General features: G+C 43.4%; 1 protein-coding gene across 5 annotated transcripts; it reads right to left on the bottom strand.

Moving 5' to 3' along the window:
- Nucleotides 1–6,332: 6,332 nt before the first annotated feature.
- LOC103724134 (heat stress transcription factor A-2c-like) lies at nucleotides 6,333–10,159 on the bottom strand. Of its 5 annotated transcripts, none has more exons than XM_088721602.1 (5): nucleotides 9,193–10,153; nucleotides 8,338–8,403; nucleotides 7,183–7,989; nucleotides 6,823–7,046; nucleotides 6,333–6,705 (listed from the first exon to the last, which is right to left on the bottom strand). In XM_088721602.1, the coding sequence occupies exons 1-3, from the start codon at nucleotides 9,496–9,498 to the stop codon at nucleotides 7,204–7,206; spliced, it is 1,158 nt and encodes a 385-aa protein (XP_088577728.1). In that variant the 5' UTR covers nucleotides 9,499–10,153; the 3' UTR covers nucleotides 6,333–6,705; nucleotides 6,823–7,046; nucleotides 7,183–7,203. The 5 variants fall into 5 exon arrangements, with proteins under 5 accessions (XP_088577728.1, XP_088577729.1, XP_008813518.3 ...); XM_088721603.1 differs by having other exon boundaries at nucleotides 6,823–6,887; XM_008815296.5 differs by lacking the exon at nucleotides 8,338–8,403 and having other exon boundaries at nucleotides 9,193–10,159.
- Between the last annotated feature and the right edge of the window lie 1,590 nt (nucleotides 10,160–11,749).

The following is an 11,749-nucleotide window of genomic DNA, read 5'->3' as shown; positions in this document are numbered from 1 at the left end:
TCAAAATTCGAACTGCGTAGCTTAGATCCGGGCCTATCTTGCATAGCAAGTGCTACGTTGGGTATTTGCCGATCCTTATGCTTGGCATTTACTTTTAGCTTGGAGATAATCCTTCAGTAGAACGAGCTTGCAGCCCTTTGTTTGATATCGCATGCCACCTTAAGCCCGACTCAAAAAGACGATGCTGATGAAGGAGGAGAACCCACTAGAAATCCGTCCGAGGGTTGACACCAGCTCAGGAATAGCTCGAGACCAGCTCGAGAATAGAAATCCGCTCGAGGGTTGACACCAGCTCGAGAATAGAAATCCGCCCGAGGGTTCACACTTGCTCCAGAATAGCTCGAGACCAGCTCGAGAATAGAAATTTGTTCAAGAGTTGACACCAGCTCGGGAATAGCTCAAGACCAGCTCGAGAATAAAAATCTGCTCGAGGGTTGACACCAATTTGAGAATAGAAATCCGCCTGAGGGTTGATACCAGCTCGAGAATAGAAATCCGTCCGAGGGTTGACACCAGCTCGGAAATAGCTCAAGACCAACTCGAAAATAGAAATCCACCTGAGGGTTGACACCAGCTCGGAAATAGTTCAAGACCAGCTCGAGAATAGAAATTCGTCCGAGGGTTAACACCAGCTCGAAAATACTGCGGACTGGGGTGCTTGTCAACGACTCTCCGTTGACGCTGTAGGGCACCCCCTACTCAGATCAGAGGTGCACTTGTAGAATACTGCGGATGGGGGTGCTCTTCAACGGCTCTCCGTTGACGCCGCAGGGTGCCCCCCACTCAGATCAGGGGCGCACTTGTGGAATACTGCGGACGAGGGTGCTCTTCAATGGCTTTCCATTGATGCCGCAAGGTGTCCCCCACTCAGATCAGGGGTGCACTTATAGACAGATCTTGCGGTCGCGAGGCCCTTTGGCTCTCGATCGATGCTGGAGGGCATCCCGAGCCGAGCTCGAGGGATGACTTTGTAGATAGATCCTACAGTCGTGAGGCCCTTTGGCTCTCGATCAATGCTGCAGGGCTTTCCAAGTTGAGCTCGAGTGACGATTTTGTAGACAGATCTTGCAGTCGCGAGGTCCTTTTGGCTCTCGATCGATGTTGTAGGGCGTCCCGAGCCGAGCTCGAGAGACGACTTTATAGACAGATCCTGCAGTCGTGAGGCTCTTTGGCTCTCGATTGATGCTGCAAGGCATCTTTAGTCAAGCTCGAGGGACGACTTTGTCGACAGATTTTGTAGTCGCGAGGCCCTTTGGCTCTCGATCGATACTACAAAGCATCCCAAGCCGAGCTCGAGGGACAACTTTATAGACAGATCCTGCAGTCGCGAGGTCCTTTGGCTCTCGATCGATGCTGCAGGGCATCTCGAGCCGAGCTCGAATGACGACATTGTAAATAGATCCTACAGTCGTGAGGCCCTTTGGCTCTCGATCGATGCTGCAGGGCATCCCGAGTCTTACTCGAGGGACGATTTTGTCGATAGATTCTATAGTCGCAAGGCCCTTTGGCTTTCGATCGACACTGTAGGGCGTTCCAAGCCGAGCTCGAGGGACGACTTTGTCGATTTTTTAATATATAACTCGTGGTGCGGGGGCGATCGGAGCGCGTCGAGCCCATTAGGAAGTTTCAGAGACGCTTTGGAAAAATCCCAGAGGACAATTTTATTAATTGACACATTCTGGAATTTAAAAATCCTAACCTGGAGGGGCTAAGGTCCCATCCGGAGGTTGTAGCTTACATCCCGGGTCGTCGGACCTGGGCTAATGGAGGTGCGGCCTTGTCCCTGCCCTCTGAAGCCAGGAAGCTGCTAGCATGCAGGATGTAGAGGGACAGTATTGATGGTGTCCGCGCTGGGGCAATTGTCGTCGGGCCCGTTGGACGGCTTCGGGCTCTGTCCGTCAAGCTCCATTATGTCGGCTTGACTGCGAACAAACCGATTCAGTAGGCCTCGGCGGACAATCGCTTCAATCTTATACGAAGCTGGTACAGTTTTCTGTGTCATGACCATGGTCCTTATGAAAGCGGCAGTATCTGTCTGAGCGCTTCCATGTCCCTGCGGTCGCATTTTCGGTGGAGGTCGGAGGTAGCCGCGACCCTCAATTTTAATGAAGATCTCTATTCGGGAGGACATGAGGAGAGTGTACTCCGTGAAATCGAGGGGGACATATTTACCGGACCTTCGGAGGGATCTGCTCCTCGATCGGTGGCGCCCTTTGTGGCGCTCCGCAACTCGATCCAGGAGCATCTGGACTTGTCGCCCCACTTCCTCGACTTTTCTGTTGAGCTTTGCGAGAGATGAGGCTCCTATCGGCTAAAGGCTTTGAACAACCATGGTGAGAGCTTGGACTTGCTGGGCGAGCAAGTAAAACTGCTCTGGCTGGACTTGAGGGATCTGGTTCACTGGTGCGGGCGCTGCAGGGGGTGGACTTTGAAGGGAGTGGCCGGGCACTAGTGCTTGGTTGCTTGATGCGTTCGAAGCTTCGTGACTCCTTAGGCTCATGATCACGACTCAGGCCCTTCCTCTAGCGCCAAAAATATTGTGGTTCAAATCTGGCTCGAGGGTGGCGACGCCAGAGGAGTCGGGGGAGCTGCCAGAGTGCGGAGGAAGACGAGGAGAGCCACCTCCCGCATTTGACAGTGTACCTGCATAAAGCCTCACTGGTGTTTTCGGTGAGGGCCCTCCGACGATCAAGTTAAAGTGGAGCTTAGTAGGTCCAGCCAAAAAGTTCCTTAGGTGTTACCTGTTGGGATTTTTTATAGTCTCGGTAAGGATGCTTTGGTGGTAGAGGTATGGCCCATTCCCATCATGAGTGGGAGTGGTGCGGCGCGCAGCCAGAGTTTGCTTGTGGCGCGTGGTGGAGTTCGTTCCTGGGAACGGTAAGACATTGACAGCCGTAGCAGGGTATGGCTGGAGTAGCATGACGCTGTTTTTTGGCCGTCGTGGGCTAGCGAGCAAAGCGTGGCGTAGTGGCATCGTAATGTACGACCACGTAGGAGAGTGTGGGCATGCACATGGGTGCGGCCATTGGTGAGGCCGAGCTCGTCGAGAGATCACATTAGGCATTTGGCGAGGTCGGCTAGACTGGTGCTAAGGTCGGCCTTGCATCTCGGTTTCCGAGATGTGCTCAATGGAGCGCCCCGAGCTCAAAGGTCGAGGTGTATTACTTGAGAGGGCGCCCCGAGCTCGCTCGGGGCGAGTCAGCGAATACAGGAAGCGCTCCAAACTTGGTTGGGCGAGTCGGCAAATACAGAAGGCGCTCCGAACTAAATTGGGTGAGTCGGCGAATACAGGAGGCGCTCCGTGCTTGGTCGGACGAGTCGGCGAATACAAGAGGTGGAAGGAGCTCTCGGCGGATCCCGAGGTCGGGCTGATTCTGGGCCGGACCGAGGATACGTTTGGTCGGCGTTGGTGTCTATTGTGCCGAAATTGGGTGGCTCTTTTGTGGTGGGCTGGACGATCCATTTTGCTCCCCATCATAAATGAATATAGATACGGATATACTGATATCTGATCTATATTTGATCTATTTACAACCCCATTTTAAATTAAGAATCCTTAAAAATGGCTAATGCATTGAGCTGAAGACATTTCTTGCTTGTTTCCATGCAAGTGACAGTCTTTGGTGTTATAAGGATAATTCTTATTTTGGTAGAATTTTGGAGAAATATCCTAAAGGGCCTTATTCTCACTTCATTCATCGTAATGGCTATCTCTCCAAGAATAATCTTATATGTATTCTCAAACATTCACCATCTCATGCTATTTAGCTAACAAAAGTGGACTTGTGAATATTGTCACCGGGGCAAAAATATGACTATTCTTCAAAAGAAAAATAATAAAAAAGGTTGGCCACATATACCTCGAGGTTTCGCATATTACGTTAAAAATGTATGACTTGTCACATAACTAAAGGACTTGTTAACTAATCAAAGATCATGCTCAGAATATTGGTCACTGCATACTAACACTAGTTCCTTGGGGGCAATGAACCTTGACTATACCTTAGGCTTACCTTGCACTCAAAAAAACAAAAGACTTTATCATAGAGGTTATTGATTGCTTCTCTAAAAAAAGCTCATTTTACACCTTGGAATATAACCTTAGATGTTTCTCATGCTTCCGAGCTTTACTTTTTAAAGATTGTCAAACTTATCGTATAATGAAAACAATCGCTTCCTACCATGATCACAAATTTGAGGCGTACTAGGAAGCTTGGCACTACTCTCCAATTTAACTCCTCACATCACACAAACAGATGGACAAATAGACATTGTCAATAGGAGCATGAGTAATCTCTTAAGGAGCTTAGTAAGTATGAATATTCATCAATGAAGTCTTTGGATTAAGATGAGTTTACTGGCACCTGGTCATCATCGAACTAAACTACCTGTATTAGCCCTTTCCATGTGATCTATAGGCTGAATCCTGTTAACTCATTGAACTTAACTCCTATTCAGACAACTTACTCATCATTTTAGTAAAGATTATAAAAAAAAAAGCCAAGAACATCCAAAAGCTTTATAAACAAGTACCAGCCCAAATTGAGAAGCATGATCAGAAGTGCCATGACATTGCTAGCAAGCACAGAAACCTAAGGCCTTCAAAGAAAGGGATTTAGTATAGACTTATTTTTGCTAAAAACACTTCCCATTAGGCTGTCATAGCAAGCTCAAGCAAAGAACTGATGGACCTTTCAAAATTCTCAGGACTGAAGTGAATGCCTACAAGATTGAGTTTCTAAGAGATCATAACATTTTGATCATATTCAACGCAAGGGATCTTTCAAAAAGTCACGAACTTGCAGGCAATCGCTCTCCAAACATGGTAGAATTATAATGGAATTTTCATGGCTTAGGCCCAAGAAAAGCCTATAAAGAAGCCCATTCCAAATTCTCTTCTCAACATTTTAATTTTGAATCTATTTATAGTATTTCTCGTTGATGCTTAGCTGATATTTGGGTACTTGTTTGCTTGTGATCTTCCTTAAAAACTCGGAGGACTGATCTGGCAATTGTTTCTGGAAATTGTCAATCCTTCCATTTTTTCATAGAACATGTCCTACATGTAACCAATCCATGCAGCATTTGGGGAATTGTTTATACATTTCTCTTGAGAAGAAAGATTTCTTATTTGTCTCTCCTTGCTTTCACTGAGATTTCTTATTTGTCTCTCCTTCCTTTCACCGAGATTTAGGTTCTATAAGAATATGAGCATCAACACAGAATTATAATTGTGTTACCTCTACTTCTCTTTCTCAGCATCTCAGCATTATTCAATCTCTCAACAAGGGTGAAAGTGAAGAGAATACCAATTGGTTGAGCTAGTGTAGTGACCTAGGTTTAGTTCCATGCTCAACCAAATTTTAGCCAGTCCTCGTTCCCAAAAAGAAAAGAACGTCACAGAGCACATCAGTCATCAAATATAGGGGGTGTGTCATTTGTTTCAACTCTAAAGTCATTTGTTTCAACTTTAAGTGCGTCTACGACCATGCATTAACGACCTAACCTCTGGTCTGAGTTTATATTGTTCTAACCTAGAGCTGTTGAAAACTTTAGATTTGTTTAGGCCACTTCTGGTCCATTAGCAGCCATGTATTTACCACCGAGCATACATCATAATGCATAGGTGCAACTGCTGAGACTCCATCATTTTTGCTAGATATGAGTTTCTTTCTCAATCTAGTGATATAATATCAATTTATTACTACTTGTTATATAATTCTCAGTATAAGGCTAGTTGACTAGCCTCCTCATTCTACTTATACAAAATCCCACCCCTCGTTTTGGACGAAGACTTCGACCGTTTATGTCTTTGTACATAACTTTAACATTACCTCGCAAAGCACCTTTAGTTTCTTTTTAGTGATGAGTTTAAACATATCAGAAAGCCTAGCTTCTTTAAGCTACAACGTCTATATCTGTGAGTTAAAAACAAGATGACAAACGGCAAATTTAGATATCAGTCAATAAAACATTCATTTGCTAGCTCGGCAAATAGTTTACCGGAAACCATACAGGCACCATTCACACCTAAAAAATTATTCAAGAATCAAAACAATTTTCTTTTAAAATTTTGTAAAATATCCTGTATTAAAATTTTACAATACTTTAGAAATGTAGTTACAAATAGAAAAGTTTTACTAGAAAAAGCTCCGCATCTAAAACTGTTATTGACGAAAACACTTCCACCAGCAGTATTCCCAAATATGGCCTATACAACCTGCTATGCACTTCATCAGAAACATCAAGTCAACTGTACGTGGAAAGGCAACAACTATGAAGTTTTGAACTGAAAAGACTCCAATCCTGGCAATGCTACAAGAACACAGAGATTTTGTCAGCAAAATGAACAAATAATTTACTTAAAAGGTACATATCCTCAGGGCTACTTGATCTGGAAACCATTGGTGGCCAGCTTAAATTCTCTAAATTCAATATTAAACAAAAAACTCAAAGACCCAGAGAGAAGAAGATAGGAGGAGACAGAACTCAAGCAATTCAGCAGCCCAGTGCAGTACAACTAAAATAAACAAAACAATCCTCCATTAGCTGGCCAATTCCGATGGCTACATGTTACATCTTCGCGATATAACAGACATGGCCCCTTATCCACAAGACTCAAACTAAGATCAGTAAGCTTCAATCCCACATCAACATGCAAACAAGCCTGGAGATCTTCAACAAAGACTTGCAAAAGGTAAAGACCTATATCAATACCAAACACCAACAGAAAAGAAGCTTACGTTACAATTAGCAGAGAGTTATTAGATCATTCCATCATAAAATTCAAGGAAACAAATGGTTTATAAGCAACGCCAATACCTTCAGATCCCTGAAGATGCAAGTCTCCCCACTTACTTGAATGCACATGCATGTTGTCTGCGAATCTGCTCAGAGAACATTAAAAGGTTTAATCAAATGAGAAAAAGACAAATATATTTGAATAAAAAGTGGTTAAATGCGAGAAAATGGATTGTTGATTATCAAGAATATGATGTTTGGATTCTGTCTCCTCCTTGATCTAAAGCTACTAGCTATCTCAGCTCCTGCCAACAGACAAAATGAACAACATAGATTGTCACAAAATCACATTACGATAACAGAACATGCAGATATCACAACACATCGAAATAATGTATCAAGTCAAAAAAACAAGAAGAAGAAGAGGTAAACGAAAATTACAAGGATAAAATGTTTAGCTATCTATTTTGGGCTGCTAGAACTCAGGTAACCCAATTTCTCAGCCAAGACATTGACATCATCTGGATCATCGCATCCCTCTGATCCATCCTTTTTCTCTCCAATCCCTTCGTTCAACAGCCCCTCCCAGAAATCATCATTCAGCTCCTCACCTCCTCCTCCTTGTTTATCTTCAGGTTTGTCATCCTCCTCCTCCTCCTCCTTACTCTTCCTTAGGCCCTGAATTTCCAGTGCCAAACTTTCCAACTCAGAGACTTTGGGCCCGTAAAGGCTACCCATTTCTTCTGCTTCAATTCCAAATGGTGCCTCAAAATCCTGGCTCTCACTTGGTTCTCCCTCATAATGATAAGGCACTCTATCTATAGGTCGGCGCCTTTTCTTAGAAATGGCTTCTTCGAGCTCTTTTCTTCTCTCCTGCTGCTGCACCAATTGCTGTAAGAAGTCAGGGCTCTGCACCGCTCTTGCTAAGAAGCCCATCATTTGTTGCTGCTTTTGCTCTGCACCATGTAGCCTGTCTTCCATAGCTTGGAGATGAGCTCGTGTGGTCTGCTGCTCTTGCCTTAACTTCACCACCTCAGCCATTAAGATGTTCTTGTCACGTTTTAACCTGTTGATTTCTCCATCAAATCCAAAGCGCCCCACCTCAAGACATGGATCAAGATTTTGCTGCCTTGGGTTAGGGTAGGAGGGCGGCTTCCTTCTCTTGATTGTCTTGAGAAGATGCCTCTGTCCTCTGAGAAACCCTTCATTTGCAAATTCCCATGTATCTGGATCCACTTTTCTGAAACCCTGAGTGAACAATAGGCTCATTGTCAGATAAATGTTGGCAGTAACTTGAAGTTAAACGTGTACCAAGAGAAATTGTTACTAAGAAAAACCATTATTAAAAGGCTACAATACATATAGAAATATAACTTTATACAAGGTCCATAAAAATGTTTAGAGATTGATAAAAAGCCAGAAATATAAAAAATGCTACTTTCTTGACCTTTATTATAAGAAAGATGAGCTTAGAATCGGCAATAAGCCTAAGAGATAAAATAGGGATTATATTAACTAGCTTGGTTCAGAGTGGGACTTGAAGAAGACCCAGATGGAAGAATGCACTGACAATGAGTAGACTACCAGAACTATTACCTTCGCAGCGATAATGCATTCTCTTTTCTTCTTCTTTCTTCTTTCTTCTTTCTTCTCCTTCATTTTCTATATTTAGTGTAAAGAAATAGATTGTTCGATTACATTCATTTGCATAATTGGGCAAGTGAAAAATTACTGAATAGAAGAAATTAAATGTATTGCAATAACCAACAAGCAAACAAATAACTGTACTACAGAGTATTCTTGGATGGTGTTCACAGGGACCTGCTAGGGCAGAACATTCTGCTTCTTTTGCTTGTTCTAGTTTGCTTGTTCTGGGTAGCTACAGAGAAGAATTCATGAAAACACATCAGAACAAATATTGATACATAAATTTTGCACACATGGACTTTATCCACTTTACATTATTTCTGTCAGTGATGGCATTAGCCTTATCATCAACAAAGTGCTCACAAGAACAGAAACAAGAAAATATTTTCACGGAATTAAGATGGCAGAAGAAAGAAGAACAGTGAAATAGGAACACAACCACTGCATAAATAAACATTTTTGTCTTGGCAACATGGTTCTCATTGCTCGTCCCCTAAGAGAGTCCTGCAAAATGACATAATTGAAAAGAGAATGTTTGTTTCCTAATAGCAACATTTATAGAAAAAAGGTTAGAATGTCAGAAGTGTAATGTCCTAAATTGCTCTCTCATTTGCTTCCTAAACATAAAAAAAAAAAAAATCAATATTCCATCTCGCATAGCAGAGGAAAAACAAAGATCAAATGCTAAGCAAGCAACGACTAAAAGAAGAACCATCCCCGTGCTTACATCTCCAATATTTCCTACTTTTAATCAAAAGAAAACGTGATATTAAAACTCATACGGGCATTGCTTCAAACACTTACATATGTGTTGAGCTGTCTCACAAAGCTAGAGAAATTGCCGTGTTTGAAGTATCTTGGAAGCAGAGTCATGGCGAACGTGGCCGGATCCCACACCACAAAGCTATTGTTCGTCGAGCTCCACGAGATCACTCGATCGGTCTTCGGGTCATCAACCATGTCATAGGTCTTGTTGAGGAAAGGCGGCGGCCCGACTTCGTGCAGCCCCTCCATCGGCCGGGGAGCCTCCATCGGAGGGTCCTCAAGGCGAGACGAGATCGCCTCTGCCTCCAGGTACTCCTCCTTCACTATATTGAGCACTGGATCCATAGCCCACGCAAAGATCAAATAAAAAAAAAATCACAGCAAGATTGGATCTTGATGCAAGAAATGCCAACTAATCAACAAATTAGAAGAGATTTTAAGCAAAAATCAAAGAAAAGCACAATGAATGCAAAACGGAGACGGTGAACACTGATGTATACTGATGCAAAGGAACGAAAAAAAAATCGGATGTTTATATTGGCACAGGAGTTCGAACAAATGGGTCACTGGTGAGAACAAGGAGGACGAATTGGATGCCCCCAAAGATGACGGTGAGGAAGAACAGAGAAGTGGATTAGAAGAAGAAATAAGGAAAAGATGAGATTTTTCTTCCTTCTTCTTTGGAGCTACGAGTCGATAAGATTATGTTTAGAAATGGAATCAACTTTCTGGATTAAATGAAGAAAGGGGAACGCAGAGGAGCGGAGAGGATTAAATAGTTGAGAGCAGAAGCTTCTAGACGGATACAAGTGGGATCGGGAGGTGTCAATGGGGTGGAGAGTTCTGGAAGGAGAAGGGGAGGCGTGGAGCCATGGCGATGGGGGAGAAGATCCACTTGCAATAAAAAATTTGAGAAGAAAAGATTCCCGTGGGCTTCGAGGAAACGACGCGTTGGGGTCTGGCGTTCGACCGGTGGATGGAATCGGGGAGAGCCGACAATTTCGCCGACACGGTGAATCTATGGTGTGCGGGGTGGATTTAGCGGCCCGATCGGAAAAATCTTTATTAGGACCCACGTGCGTGACGTGGCGCCTGAGGATTGGAGCAGGAGCGATGGTCGGCGGATTGGAACACAATGCTCGAGATTTTTATGTAGAGAAAAAAAAAAATCATCCAGAAGCAGTAACTCAAGTCAAGCTCATGTGGTGGAGACATTGGTTGGGATACTTTGGAGATATATATATATATATATATATATATATATATATATATATATAAAATAAACACCGGATGTAGGTCGAATTATCAATTCTTTTGCAATGGCAGATGGAGAGGGGCAGCATTGGTTATTAGGTATTACCCCGAAAAAATTAGTCTGTTATTGAGTTGAGTGTGCAATGAGTTGGTTGGATCAGGGCAGATTACACTCCGGTAAGATAAGATAATGTACAAAATCTTGATCTACATCCAATCCACCTAGAGGCTTCTAAATTTGCACCAATCCATGGGTCATTTCAGATTATCAATTTAATAATGTATTTTATAAGACTTGATCTCTAGTAAATCCACATAATTTAACAAATCTCATCCACACAACTTTGTCTGCTAATTTTCAATATGATTTAAATAGTTACTAGTATCAAGAATATGATCAACCGCTCAAAAAATTCTTTTTCAAAAAATATGATTAAACCTAATCTAAATTGTTTTAATCAAAGAAAACTCTACCCTTATAACTTGAGTAGTGTCAAACCATTGATTCATATCCTTGCCATTTAAAATTCAAGTTATAAACTTTGATACATATTTAACCTATTGTTATTGGAAATCGGACCCAGGGGTAATCGCGAACTAGGAGGAGAAGCTTTTACCACAGGCGGTGGCGGACGGCTGTCTTCGACAGACCTGTAAGAAGCCCAGACCGGGAGATCCGTGAAGGCCCTCCGATGCTTAAGTCAAAGAGGATCCATAGAGCGTGATCTTGGTAAGCGTGGTCTTGGCGGGCATGGTCTCAACGAGCGTGATCTCGGTAAGTATGGTGTCAGCGGGTATGGTCTTGACGAACGTGATCTCGGTAAAAATGGTCTTGGCAGGAATGGTCTCGATTAAGCAAAGCTTGATTGATCTCGAGGCCAAAAAAAACCTAGTCAGAAACTGAGACCGACCCCAACTCCACCGAAAGTTAAGCCGATCTCTAAATTGGAGCGTCTGCATAAAGAAGGGGTCACTAAATCCTCCATATTCGAGATTAAATCTCGCGGTCTCTGCCACAACAGCTGTCAAACCTGAATCCTTGCAATCTCAACCAATTGCCAGCTAGCCTGAATTTCCGTGCCATCTAAGGTAATCTATTTAATTCAAGATTTGCGCAATCACCTCCGATGGTGAATAACCACCACACCCCCTCCTATAAAGGGGGGAAACTTCGAGGAGAGAGGAACTTCTCCCTCTTTACAAAAAAGATTTCTTCATTAAAATATCTACGGATCCTCTCTGACTTAAGCATCAGAGGGCCTTCGCAGATCCTCCGGCCTGGGCTTCTTGCAGGTTTGCCGGAGACAGCCGTCCGCCACCGCCTGCGGCAAAAGCTTCTCCT

This window comes from Phoenix dactylifera, chromosome 5, assembly GCF_051530095.1.
Source record: "Phoenix dactylifera cultivar Ajwa chromosome 5, Ajwa_hap1_PhDact_Kaust_v1.1, whole genome shotgun sequence".
NCBI classification, from domain to species: domain Eukaryota; kingdom Viridiplantae; phylum Streptophyta; class Magnoliopsida; order Arecales; family Arecaceae; genus Phoenix; species Phoenix dactylifera.
This window is presented reverse-complemented; position numbering and strand designations above follow the sequence as displayed.